General features: G+C 42.3%; 1 protein-coding gene across 2 annotated transcripts; it reads left to right on the top strand.

Annotated features, from left to right (window-relative positions):
* Nucleotides 1–7,131: 7,131 nt before the first annotated feature.
* On the top strand, nt 7,132–8,794 carry LOC144704814 (uncharacterized). 2 transcript variants are annotated; one of them, XM_078577351.1, is made up of 4 exons: nt 7,132–8,015; nt 8,122–8,184; nt 8,264–8,323; nt 8,420–8,794. In XM_078577351.1, exons 1-4 carry the CDS (start codon nt 7,670–7,672, stop codon nt 8,545–8,547), a joined length of 597 nt encoding a protein of 198 aa, XP_078433477.1. In that variant the 5' UTR covers nt 7,132–7,669; the 3' UTR covers nt 8,548–8,794. The 2 variants fall into 2 exon arrangements, with proteins under 2 accessions (XP_078433477.1, XP_078433476.1); XM_078577350.1 differs by having other exon boundaries at nt 8,414–8,794.
* The last annotated feature ends 5,577 nt before the right edge of the window (nt 8,795–14,371 follow it).

The following is a 14,371-nucleotide window of genomic DNA, read 5'->3' as shown; positions in this document are numbered from 1 at the left end:
TAGTAGAAAGCACCAATAAGTAATGTCACTCAGTCCCTAAGGAGTCATAAGTTGATCCAATTCAAAATGAAATAGGAAGATTAAGATTCAAATATTATTGTGAAAATTCACGGGATTCAAGGATATTTGATCCACAAGGAAATTTTGCAATCACGTACTTCCATTTTAGGTTTGTCGATTTCAGAAACAATTGCATGATAAATTCTCTACTTCAACTCTTTATATGTATTAGAAGTAGAAACCATGCCATCGCCTCCCTGAACCATTGTGACATAAAAATTAGTGTGGTTAATACACTTTTCTGCTTGTCTTACATTATGTCAAAATTATTCAAGACAGAAGGCTCCAAACCTTATCAAAACCATCAACCACGTCTAAACAGTTCCTCGTTTAAAAAAAGGTGTTACTGCTTCCATTTATGACGAACTCAGCACCGACTGCACATAGTGTCCATGAACCAAAACAATGAAACATATTATTCGGGGTTGAATTGGTGTTCAATCACCATATTTGAACCAGCGAGCCCATGCTTTACCCGTCTTAGATGTGTTATGTGTTTTGGTTCCACTGTGCCTATTTTGCATATTTTACTACAATATTCATGTTAATCCAAAGAGATAATCCAGATAATTTCCAGCCGATTGTGGAAAACCCACATATGAAGTTGAACATAATGCCTAACAAGTGACAAGCTAAACCTATTCACAGATAGATACCCAGATTCATATTTTGTTGCTGTTGCCCAAATTCAAGGGATTCAAGGATGTATGATGCAATTATATACCTCCACTTTAGGGTTATAAAATTTGGAAGACCATTGAATGAGATTTTCTCAACTTCAACTCTGTGGGAATACAGTAAGTATAAAGAATGCCATCTCCACTCCGAGGCATTGTGATAACAAGGTTAGTGTGGTCAATCTATTTATTTATTACATATATTTCTCATACAGACGGATATTATTCTGTATTTTTCTTACATCATACACGATAAAGAAAAATCTGGAATAAAATAATCAATTAAAGAAATAATGATATAAAGTGGTGTTAATACTTGACCACTTGTATTCGACTCCGACCACGGTAAAAAAATTTCTAACTAATAACATATTAATTTATTTAATGAGACAAATATAAACGGTATATATTTTATGGGAAATATCAGTAGTCCATATCGAAGATAAGAAAAAAATAGAATAAATTATAATATTAAACTTATATATAATTAAAGCTCTTTGCTGAGATTGTATTAAGTTATGGTAGAAACAAAATTGAAAAAATGAATTTTTTGGATTGAGCAATAAGTTACACCGGCTTAGTACTTAAAAATAGACATCGAAAGTTACAAATCAGACGATTGAATGCATCAATAGAAAAGCTGTTGATGGAGGACCATCTAGTTGACTGCACTCATGCCCGATGCCAGCCCCGTCATGGAACTCGAGCCGACGTGAAGAATCCACAATTCCATTATCAGGTTTGAGAAGCAATGTCATCGTCTTGTTACGTGTCAAATGTTCGGCTGTAAATTTCCTGTTTTTTCTGTTTTTATGGTTGTTGGATTGTTGGGAGGCCCCTCCTGTGCGAGTACCGGCCTCCTGAATGTTATTGTTTATTTAATTTCTGATTAAGCGTCCTCTTTAGGGGAAGAAAACCTTGATGGGTTTCTCCTCTCCTAAAGAGTCCTCTTAAGGGAAGCCCAATAGGCTCTCCCTTAAGAGGGGGCCCAGAAGGCCCACCTCCCCCCTCACAACTGCCACTTCCCCATCATAAAAAGGGGAACAGTGGACGTGGAGAGGAAGTCATTGTTGAATTCCAGATCTCGTTTTGAGTATTAGCAGTTACCTTTGTTCCATCGTGATTGTCAAAGAAGAAGAAGAAGAGATCTAAACGACGGTGGGTGTTGGAATTCTGTCTTGAATCGAATATTGACTATGGACGGAGGCCTACGGTGCATCTTCTTCAAGAGTATTTATTCGATTAACTTTGAAGTCCCTATTGCCCAGATAGGATTGTTGAATTTGAAGAATATACAGTAGATTGAGAAGAGACCAGTTTCCTTATCCTTTTTTTTTGAGTTGAGGCCCCATCGACGGTTTTCTCCTTGTGCATACAAAATCAAGGCATTGATCTACCGGTGGACGTAATCACGCAGAGATTACCTCAAGGGGAAGTGGAATCACTCTATTTCTGCATTGATACTCCCGTACGCAGGGATTGGCCTTTTGTTTTCTTATGGATTTTGAATCTGGATGGCTGCATCTTCCTCTGGCACAATCAGTCGCGGACAGTTAAGTTCACGGTAAATTCGATGAACTATTCTTCTGGCGCCACCGGGATCCATTCAAGTCGAAAATGCACACTGTTTGAGTGTTCCGACTGATTCTCCTTCTCGACAAGGAACGGTTGACGCTACTCGTTTTGGACGATCTCCTTGACTGGATCAAGACAATACTCTCCCCTTTGTGCTGTAATCGTGCCTTTCATCGGATCAACTCCTTGCTGTTGGGTGGGCAGCTAACCGTGAGGAGCTCCACAGGACACACTCTTCTTCCCTTATATTATAGTGTTATTTACTTCTTTCACTGCCGATCTCTAATTGCTCGTCACCCCGAGTGAGCTTAAAACACTTATAGGACTTAGCCCCCATCATCGTGTTAAGACATTCTCTTTGACGGTATTTGGAACTATTCTTTTACGTCGACGGTGTGGACGCTCAAGGACGGTGACGTTCACCACCTCGTCGGCCTCCAGCTGAACATCCAGATTAGTGGGAGCTAGATCGTGACAAAACTGTCACGTGTTGTCTGCTGATTTTTGTCTCATTTCATCAACGACTGAAATATTTCTCGACATTATTTTCTGAAATCATATACATTAATTCACGTCATTTCATTGCATTTAGAGTCTATCTTCCAGACGTAACATTAACACGAGGTGTCAATTCCGACCATTGTGTTACATCAGCAGTTACGATAGTTGAAAATCAGGTATTGTGATAATTGGTCATTCAAATTGACAAAATAGAAGATATTACTTCTACGATAGTTCTTCATTGGTTGAAACAAATCCAAATGTTAGTTTATTTAAATTAGATACCTTGGAGCATTGAGTTGACTTCATATTGTACTTGTATAATAATTTAGAATAAATATGAGAACTTTATCATTGTATTGAGGTGGAGACTTTAATAGATGTAGTGAAAGAGAGATAAATGAATATAAAAAGTTGGAATAAATCTAAAAGCTATTTTATTTAAATTAGGTAGCATGAGAGCGCTGAATTGAATTTATAATTGTACTTATATAAGAATTTAGAATAATATAGGTACTTTATCATTATATTGAGATGGAGACTTAAAAAAGAGTACTGCAAAAAAAGAAATGCTGCTCTTCAAATTTAAATAGACAAGCTTTAAGAAAATAAGAGTGAACATATTAAAATAGAATGTGAAGTAATAAAGGTAAACTCAGAAGTAGAAGAAAATGAGTAACTAGAATCTTGATGAAAATAAAGAACAATTTGATAAAGTATGAGTTATCCTATTGAGATATAATTGAGATAATTTTTATACCGCGAGGTTTAACGTAGAACCGACTTAGACATTGGGAAACCTGGTTCTAAATACTAACACCTTTAACATTTTAATTTCTTTGTTTTTATTGGATTTAGGTGGACGGAAATGAAGTACAAAATAAGACGATATTTGACAACTGCACACTGAAATTATTTTTTTTAGATGCTAAATTTATTAAACTTGAGACATTAAGACTGTTTAATTCACATTCAAGCATTTTATATTTCAATTGTGATTTTGCGCTGTACGATAATTTGAAAACTTTCATTTCTAGTTTCTGCCACCTTTTGCTGATATTCCCTTTTTCTTCTGTTCTTCATTATCTTTTATCCGGATCCCACAAGATTCTCTCTTATTTCTCTCTCTCTCTCTCTCTCTCTCTCTCTCTCTCTCTCCCTCTTTCGCTCTCTCTTATGTTCTGTCTCTCTCTCCCTCATTTCCATCATTAATCATCCTAGTGGCGGATGATTGATGACTAATGACGGATAACTGAAAGTAATTCTTTCAGTCATCCGTCCTCGGCTCCGGATGAAGACGGATGCCGGCTTCTGCAAGGACGGATGATGGCCAGATCGGTGAGATCCTGATCCGCGTAGTCCGTTCTCCATGGCAGCCGCCAAAAATAGCTTCAAAAAGTGTCTGCAAATGTCTAATGTCGTTGGATCCCTGATTACTCGCTCCTCGTTGGTTGGCCCTCATGGTAGTAATATAATCTCCCTCTCTTCCAGTATATTATCTACTCTTCTTTGAGTTTCTCTCTGATTCGACACTTCTTCAGGCACCATCTTTCTCTGCTGCTTGCCATGGATTGGCACGGACGCAAACGCCGAGCAAATTCCAATCCTTCGACCAACTCGGTAAGGTTCTTGATCCTTTTCTTTTCCCTTTTTGATTTTCCGCAAGGCTTGGCGTGCAACTGGTGAAGATTCTCCCTCTTTTGCTTCAAATTATAGTGTTGAGATGATCCATGTTCTTGAACAGTTAAAAGAAGAAGAAGAATTTGAGAAAGAGAGAGAGAGTGAGAGGAAGAAGAGAGACACAAGAACAAGAGCAATATTAAAGATCGTATTATATTCCGCAAATTATTACATTGATGTTGGTTCCTATTTATATTGCAACTAGTTATAACTACTATAGTTAGTTTGTTATAATCGTAGCCATTATAACAAGTTATAACGGCTAGTTTATAACAAATAGTGGCCATTGGATACTGGCGTTTAAATGTGAGACCTATCTATATGAATCCTATCTATGTGTATGTTATCTAAATGTATTCCTATCTATATTTAATCCTAAGCTATGTTTAAACTTATATTGAATCCTACATCTATTTCTCTAACGAGTATATGGGGTACGTGTTCATTTCTTACTATCTAATCTTTTATTAAAGTCCCTATTGGTCCAGGCATTGCTGACTCTGTTCTTCTGGGCCATACGTGACAATGTCGAGTAAAACTCCTCTGATCATATAGTTCATTTTTCTCTGCGCGAGTTGCTTTCCATTTCTGCAATCCACGGCCGCATCTTCTTCTACTGTAATAATGTTTTCTCTTAGGCGAGTCTCTGACTATTAGTCTTGGTCAAAGACTGGCGCTAATATTTTTATGGAACAAATCCATCCGTCTCCGGCAAGTAGACTTGAAGCATAAGACGTGTAATAAATGTTATTTATCTAAATTTTAAGACACAAGGAGATATCCTTTCCTTCATCGTCTCCACGGGATTTGGAGCGTACGAGACATTTCCACCATCAATTTGGGTACGAGACATCTCTCTCTCTCTCTCTCTCTCTCTCTCTCTCTCTCTCTCTCTCTCTCTCCCTCTCTCTCTCTCTCTCTCTCTCTCTCTCTCTCTCTCTCTCTCTCCCCCTCTCTCTCTCTCTCTCTCTCTCCCTCTCTCTCTCTCTCTCTCTCTCTCTCTCCCTCCCTCTCTCTCTCTCTCTCTCCCTCCCTCTATCTCTCATGTCTCTCTTTAGCGATCTCTCTCTCGGACTCTCCTCTATTTGTCGTCTTGTATCTCTCTATCCTTCTCTCTTTCTCAATCTCTCTCTCTTCGCTCTTTCTCTGATTCTTTCTTTCGGTCTGTGTTGCTCCATCTCGCTCTCTTTTTTCCTCTCTCTGTCTCTCTCTCTCTGTCCCTTTGTCTCTCCCTCTCTCTGTCTCTCTCTGTTTTTCTCTCTCTCTCTCTCTCCCTCTCTCTCTCTGTCTCTCTCTCTCTGTCTCTCTCTCTCTCTCTTTCTCTCTCTCTCTCTCTCTCTCTCTCTAATTCTTTCTTCTGGTATGTGTTGCTCCATTTCGCTCTCTTTTTTTCTCTCTCAGTCTCTCTCTCCCTGTCTCTCTATCTCGCTTTCTCTCTCTCTCTCTCTCTCTCTCTCTCTCTCTCTTTGCTCTTGCTCTGTCTATCTTTCGGTCTATGTTGCTTTCCATCTCGCTCTCTTTTTTTCTCTCTCAGTCTCTCTCTCTCTGTCTTTCTCTCTCTCTCTCTCTCTCTCTCTCTCTCTCTCTTTGCTCTTGCTCTGTCTTTCTTTCGGTCTATGTTGCTTTCCATCTCGCTCTCTTTTTTTCTCTCTCAGTCTCTCTCTCCCTGTCTTTCTCTCTCGCTTTCTCTCTCTCTCTCTCTCTCTCTTTTTGCTCTTGCTCTGTGTTTTTCTTTCGGTCTATGTTGCTTTCCATCTCGCTCTCTTAAATTCTCTCTCAGTCTCTCTCTCTCTCTCGTCCTCTCTCTCCTCTCTCTCCTCTCTCTCTCTTTGCTCTTTCTCTGTTTCCGTCTTTCGGTCTGTGTTGCTCCATCTCGCTCTCTTTTTTTCTCTCTCGGTCTCTCTTTCTCCCTGTCTCTCCGTCAATCTTCTCTCTATTTTTCTCTCTCCCGGTCTCTCTCTTCCGATCTCTCCTTTCTCGCGCGGTCTCTTTTTCTCCCTCTCGAGGTCAATCTTTCTCTCTTTTTCTCTCTTTCTCGGTCTTTCTTTCTCTCCCTCCTTCAATCTTTCTCTCGATCTCTCTCAATTTCTCACTCTCCGTATCTCTCGCTTTCTCTCTCTCATCTCTCTCTCTTTCTCTCTCTCTCTGGTCCTCTCTCTCCTCTCTCTCTCGCTCGCTCTCCCTCTCTCTACCGATCTCTCCTTTCTCTCGCGGTCTCTTTTCTCCCTCCCAAGGTCCATCTTTCTCTCTTTTCTCTCTCGGTCTGGCTTTCTCCCTCTCACTCTGTTGTTCTTTCTCTCGCTCTCTTTCTCTCTCTCTCAGCTTCTCTTTCTCCCTCCCTCCGTCAATCTTTCTCTCGCTACTTCACAATTTCTCACTCTCCGTATCTCTCTTTCGCTCTCTCGGTCTCACTTGCTCTCTCTCTCTCTGGCAGCCTCTTTTCTTTTTCTCTTTCTCTCTCGGTTTACTTACTCTCGTTATCGCTGTCTTTGTCTCTCTCTATCTCTTATTTTCTCTCTGATTATGTCTCTCTCTATCTCTTATTTTCTCTCTCTCTCTCTCTCTCTCTCTCTTGCGGTCTGTTTCGATATCTTTCTATATCTCTGTATCTGATGCTGGGCGTGGGGTTTTAGTCGGTGAGTTGTTTAAAACTTTTGATTTTTCCTACACAAGGTGGGGCTCAGCGTCGGGGTGCCTCTATTTCGCGCCGATGATTCCTTAATATCAAGCAAAGTATTCCGGAAGGACCCGGACACACGAGAAATCTATCGGCAGATACTGGCGCCTCAAATCATGGACTTTCTGATGGGAGATTTGGATTCAACAACCATTGTGAGCTTGATAATGGCCCGACCATGTGTGAGCTACCCCGCAGAATTAGTGCAGCCAACGCTCACCTTGGGCGCGGGCCATGAACCAGGCCCGAGCCATGCCTTGAATGCCGACAAAGTCACTTCTCAAATCCCCCCCAATCCAGAGATGGAGCTCCCTGATAGAATTCGACACTCACTGAGAGAAGATGGGAGGAAGAAGGACGAAACACGGAAGATAGGTGAAAAGAAGAAACTGGATATTGTAGATACTGAACCAAGTTGGTTGTGCTTGAGATACATCTTCTGCCTTCTTATAGAGGGTCGAGGAGGTCTTAAGGCGGTTGCCGTGTTAATGGCGAAGTAATGAGGGACAATGTCATCATTATCTTTGCCTTGGAACTCCGCGACGGCGCCTCCTTGGCGCCGTGCGAGCTGGACAAAATATCTTCTTCGACTGCTGCAGATTTGGTCGTGGTGAGGCTTCTCGAAGCTTCCGTGACGTCAGTAGTTGTTGCGTCATCGTTGGACTGGACGCGTGGGCGAGGTTCCTTGACACTCCCTTCCGTCCAATCCCCCCTGCCGAACATTGAGACCGCTCGAGTCCCTGAGACGGTCGACTTGACACCTGCACCGCCGCTTGAGGAACAGGGCGGGGAATCCTGCGCCCAGATAGATGGGCCCGAAAACATCCCGACTGCACTAGTGACCAGTGAGCACATCCCTCATTCACTTAGCGTTGATCCTTTCCGATTCATTGTCATTTGCATTGTGATGGGCATCGTTATACCCATCATCTTGTTTTTTAATTTTGCTAGATGTAGTAGCGGAAGATGATTGTATTGATTGGAAGTTGCTCGAGGCCAACCTAATGGAAGAAGGTGTTTTAATCACCCTCTTAGTTTTCCTTTGTTTCCTCATCATCTTACATTCATCTTCACCCTGTTTGTATATGTGCAGACTTGGATGACATCATTTTTCAGAGCTGGGGCAATGACGTATCGGTCCCGTCCATGATCGGTGTGTATATGGCCGTCTTACTTTCTCTCGTCATCATTTTCATCATTATGGGCATTACTTCATTTCTCATCATCTATTATATTCTTTTAGATGCAGGCCCAGGAGATAGTATTTTTCAGAGTGGGAATATTCACTCGAAAGGAGGGCTTACAGAATTCGACGACTCGTGGTCATTATTAGACGACCCTCCTTGCCCCAAGCTATTGTCCCCTGGAAACTTGTAAAACCTTTGATGGCCGAGGCCCTCTGGCCTCTCCAATCTATTCTGATTTAGTTGTTATTTTTTGTGTTTGGTGATGTCATGCAGAGGGCACCCATAAGTCATTCTGACCCTGATAATGTATGTTTATTTATTGTTCTCTCTTTCCATAAAACATATGTTCGACCATAATGTATATCCATTGCTGAAAAGTCAAACTTGTCTTGGCGAGTAAACTTTGACAGGTCAGTTGGGGCAAACCAGTATGTATGACGATGGCAATGTCACTAGTGCCACCCCCGAAGCATCAAATATGCTAACTTACCTATTAACTCCAAAGAGATAATCCAGATGCCTTTAACACACATAGTGGGAAGCCCCAGTAAGAAATTGAACTGAGTTCATAAGGAGTCATAAGTTGATCCTATTAAAAAATAAAGACGAAGATTAAGTTTCAAATATTATTGTTCAAAATATGGGATTCAATGATATTTTATCCGAAAGGAAATGTTGCAATCACGTACCTGCATTTAAGGTTTGACAATTTCAAAAACCATTTTGTGGGAAATTCTCAACTCAAACTCTCTGTTCAAGATCCAAACATTTTGAATCTTATACTTCCATTAAGCAAGAGATATCAAACATATTCACTAGTTCGCCTTTGTTAAATCCCTAATTCAAAAACTTAGGCTCCGTCCTCAGTATTAAACCATTCAGATCACCTCCAAGGAATATATTGTGAAAATCAGAAGAATTAATTTAACAGTTGTCTGGACTTCTCTACTGTATCCCACAATAATAATCTCAAATGAATTTGGAAGTATTCGATGGCCTTGAAGACCTTCTTCCTCCTCTCATTGAACACAATTATCTATGTTCTTTGGGTCATGCAGGCCAGCACACAACATCATCCTTCATAAAGCTCTCTTCCAATCATGATATATAGAAATAATATTAATGCAAAGGATGAGACTGATATTTCCCATTAACTTCCTTATCTAAAAAGAAATTCGGGCCAGGAGAATTAGTGTCTGGATCGATGTCTATAATTGATTTTATAGGCCAGCCTTTTCTGATTTATGTCCCATTGATCTATCTCATCCTTAGCACTAATATTATTTATATCTATCACGATTGGAAGGGAGCTTTATAAATGATGATGTGTTGTGCTGGCCTGCATTCTCGTCGGCGTTCGTAGTTGTTCGGATGCCGCTCAGACATTGGTAGCCTCCAAAACGCGGGCCAGCATGTCCTCGAGGTGGGGTCTGGTAGTGTTCGTAGTCATCCCATCGTGCGGAGTGTGCTGATCAGGTATACCGCGCGACAGGTATCAAGGAACCTCATTGAGTTTGTCATATCGACGGTCATAGGGACAGACGTAGTCCTCTCGGTGGACTGGTAGGTCAGCCTCAAACCCATAGTTATAGTCATCTCGTGGGTCCTGTCTATCTCAGACACTGACATCCTTCAGGATGCATCGGGGATTATTGTTCAAGGCGTCGATCTTGATGCTCCTCGTCCTACCACCTGTCATCAGCCATGTAGTTGTCGTAGTGATATGGGCTCCATGGTTACCCTAGGGGCTGTATGACCCGAGGCGGGTCGCGGGGTCCGGCAGGTGACACAGGCCAATGCGCAACAATGGGTACTGGTGGTAACATGGGATGGGCTAGTAGTTGCTTGACGCGGTTAGGGTACGAAGATAATCTCCTCGCTTTGGACGAGTCCTCCTGGGGTCAGTGCTGCTATTGTGATCTTTCTTGGTCGTGTCCTTCTCTGTGGCCACGTGTGATGGGAGCCCGGGGTGTGGGCTCGTCACGGGATCTTTCACGTGCGAGCGACAACTCGTCATTGCAATTTCCACATTTTCACTAGGTCACAATGCACCTAGTGATTGCGAAGAATCATGGTGGGATGATGCTCGTCCACGATGGCCGCGAGTGTGTCCACGTGGACCGGGAAATCCAGGGCACCCCTATTGGTAGGTGCGGTCCGGCCGGGCTCCGAAGGAGGTAGTGATACGCCACCTTCACGCATCGAAGGATGGTGTTGCAAGAGGCCTGTAGGGCTGCCTCTCTCGTTCAGAGATGAATCAACTCGTTGTGGGGAGGTCGAACCTCCATGTTGCATCCTTCTGCTCGATCGTGTCTTGATGGCCATGGCTAGGTCCTCGCAGAGTACCTAAATGAGTTTTCGAATCAATGAAATGCGGATGGTATGATGCGGGTTCGGAGACGTGGAGTGAGTGACCAAAGCCTGCTTTGATACCAATTTGATGATGGATGTCATGGAGGACGCCGTGCGACAATACCCGAATGATGCTCTGATACTAATTTGGAGTCACATGTCATTGGTGACGTTGTCCAACGGCACCAGGACAATGTCTGATACCTAAAGATTGTCGGACATCGTTAGAGACATCGTCTGACGCATAATTCCTTAGCATAATGTAACTACGTGACGTGATAAATCTTAAGTGCACGTACGCGTGGTCAAGCATCATCAGAAAACCAGAGTAGGGTGCACGAGCGACAACACTGGTGATGAGGAGCTCGGGAGAAGACATCCGTCGATGCAATCCCAGAAGCTACGTAATGCTGGCAGATGCCACAATAACAGCGTTTACGGATGGTGGCGGTGCAGCAAGGCCGTCCTCTGAGCACAATCCCGGCAACCCATCGGTGATGTAGTGGACAGGCGCACCGCACGAGTGACTAGACAGATGGCACAGAGGAACCGATTTGTCCCCATGTGAACCACAAGCTGGCGCAGGATACTACATGGTCAAGGTCAATGGGACAGAGTATGGTTTAGTCTGGGCAGTCATCTCCAAATGTCGATGTCACGTACTGCTCAGGGTTTAACGTACATCGTGGTTTAGGACATGCACACGAAGAGTAACGGTCAACGCGGCCGTCGTTCGTGACTCGATCGGGCGTTCAATAGCTGATGTCGATGACCAAGGGTGGTGAAAGGAAGTTGACTGGCACTTGCAGCGGTCACTAGAGGGGGGGGGCAGACCAACGGAGCAACCTATGAGAACCCACGGAGGACAAGCAAGGACCCCAGTGGATGGCGCACGTCGTTGAACTGCTGCAGCCCTTGGGGGGCATCCGTAGATGGTGCATGGGTCGATGAGCAGCGGTGCGCTGCTACGGAAGACGCGGGGGGGAATGGGGTGAGTTCCTGCCCGTTCCCGTTCTCTTCCTTCCTCTCCCTTGTCCTCTCTCTCTCTCTCTCCTTCCTCTCCTTCTTCCTCTTCTTCTCTCTCCCTTCTTCCCCCATGAGACCATGAAAAGGAAAAAATCTTCAAATGATAAATTTCCTGGTCTACCAACCTAGGATGCACACTTCTCCCTATTATAGGGAGTCAAGAATGACCCCTAGGGAGGGTCCATTAAGAGGGGTCCATATACAAAGGACCCCCTTTTAAAAAAAAACAAAACAAGAAATGAAGGTCTAATGAAACAAAGGCATGATAACACGCCACATCGACACAACAAAATGAATGACGCATGATGCTTCGGACACGACTTGACGAGCATGTACCGACTATGATACGAGGAACACTGACACAAATATGAGGAAAATGAATGCATGAATACGGAAAAATGACGAACTGAAAGAGCACATACCGATGAAAATCAAACTATCGAAATATACAGATGTGCTTTACCTTGGGTACTTGACCCCAGGCGTCTTCAGCATCGCCTTGGCTTTCTGGTTGGGTTGGACGCAAACTAGCAGGGTTTTTGATGATGATGATGATGGTTCTGTCAGGCATCTCTGGTGGAGCGGGCTGGCACGCTCCATCATATCCAAATACCAATAGGTGTCTCTTGATAAGAAGCCGTCATGTTCTAAAAGATTATCGACCCCTAGGTTCTATTCAATGGTGTGTAACATTAGGAAAGGCTTCAATATCAGTTTATTGGTTCAAAAGTTAAATTTATTTTTAATAAAATACTTACCCAATGTCTGATTTCCGTATCAAAACATGTGTTCTACTTTTTCTTGTAAGACATGTCTTATTTTCTTAATATAGCACGAACTCTGCACTTGGATTGTACCAATAAGCTTCGATATATATTTTCACTTGGGCCTAAACCACAATGAATCACAAACATATATAGTGTGTAGGATAGTATGCAGAAATGTGTTGAACTGAGGAAGCCTAACTTAAATAATTCTAAAAGTTCAACATCTTTTCCTCTGCTAGGAGTTGAACCTCATGATTCAATAAGATTTATTCCAGAAAAATATATAAATAAATTAAATATAATTTTATTTTCTGGACTATTAACAATTCCTATGAAGAATATCTTTAAAACATGTACTTCAACCTTTTTCTTCTGATTGAAATTTGTTTTCAAAATACTATGGTGGTTGAATCATTTTTATGCACATCAAACATCAATAATACCTCCAATACTTAACCTCTAAATTTATATTTTCATAAGACATGAATTTGTAAATATAGCAATGAATTGAATCAAGATAGAGAAAAATGGAAAATGGGAAAGTTATTTCTACTTTTCTTTAAAGGTAACTGTTAAACAAGGCCTAGTTTGGGCCGGTGTAAGTGGGCTCTAGCCCACATTCATCTCTCTCTCTCTCTCTCTCTCTCTCTCTCTATATATATATATATATATATATATATATATATATATATATATATTAAGTCCCAAAGATCTCGCATGTGATATCTTACTTCGACATTTGGGCAAATCCCATTAGTCAAAAAAGCATCTCATGGGGCCACCATATATATATATATATATATATATATATATATATATATAGAGAGAGAGAGAGAGAGAGAGAGAGAGAGCTGGGAATCAGTAATACATTGTCATTATTAATGACCATACCCGAGTCAGATGGACCTACCTTCTCCATGACCGCACAGAAGTCTCAACTACAATAACTCAGTTTTTCATTTAGGTACAAACACAATACTCCACTACCCCAAAATGCCTTGGAGTTAGTTCAATCCTCAATTTGAAGCTTCTTTGCTGATCATGGTACCATTCATCAGACGTCGTGTACTTACACCTCGCAACAGAATGGCATAGCTGAACGAAAACACCATTCTCTTCACAACATCACTCGCACACTCCTCATTGAAATGCATGGTTATGCCGGACGTCAACGATGACGTCGTTCGGGCGGTACCAAGACGATGCCCAGATACCTAGCTGATATCAGACGTCATCGATGACGTTGTCTGACGGATAATTCCCTATGGGAATGTAACTACGTGATGGCATGTCCTAGGTGGAAGTACGTGCAGGCCCCGACTCGTGGGGTTCGTCGAGTTTCAGACTCTGGGATGGGCGACCGGTGACGGTGACGGTGACCTTCTGAACCTCATCGGAGTGACGATCGTGATTACAACGTTGAACGGTATAATATCGTTGACGCTCACCCGTAACAGACGGGCTTGACCCGTACCTACGAAATCACTTAACTCATATTTTTCAATGTATATTCCCTCACCTATTCTAAAAATATACTAAAAGACGTAATATAATTAATGAGCAAAAGGGAAACAACGTACCTTGTCATTGGCAACGTTCGCTGGTGTCTTTGGTGGTGCACGGGCTAATATAGGCAGGTCGGTGGAGGCGTGCTGGTAATGGGCCTCGGCTGGCGGCAGAGTCGCGACGCAGGAGAGGGATGTCGGAGAACAGAAATTTTCCCCTCGTGCAAAAAAAGGGGATCTTCATCGGCTACTCCCAAATGCAAAAAGGGTATCGGATTCTCTTCTCAGATATTGTCTTCCATTATTTCAGCCAATGTGACATTCCATGAGGAGTCTCCCTTATTTTCTCCAGAAATGGCTCCTC

Source organism: Wolffia australiana, chromosome 6, assembly GCF_029677425.1.
Source record: "Wolffia australiana isolate 7733 chromosome 6, ASM2967742v1".
Taxonomy (NCBI): Eukaryota; Viridiplantae; Streptophyta; class Magnoliopsida; order Alismatales; family Araceae; genus Wolffia; species Wolffia australiana.
This window is presented reverse-complemented; position numbering and strand designations above follow the sequence as displayed.

What these genes read in the sequence shown, in the direction of transcription:
- LOC144704814 (XM_078577350.1), top strand. Translation starts at nt 7,670, where the DNA reads ATGAGGGACAATGTCATCATTATCTTTGCCTTGGAACTCCGCGACGGC. An exon ending in CCCGACTGCACTAGTGACCA is followed by an intron (nt 8,016 to 8,121) that starts GTGAGCACATCC and finishes TAATTTTGCTAG; the next exon opens with ATGTAGTAGCGGAAGATGAT. An exon ending in GGCCAACCTAATGGAAGAAG is followed by an intron (nt 8,185 to 8,263) that starts GTGTTTTAATCA and finishes GTATATGTGCAG; the next exon opens with ACTTGGATGACATCATTTTT.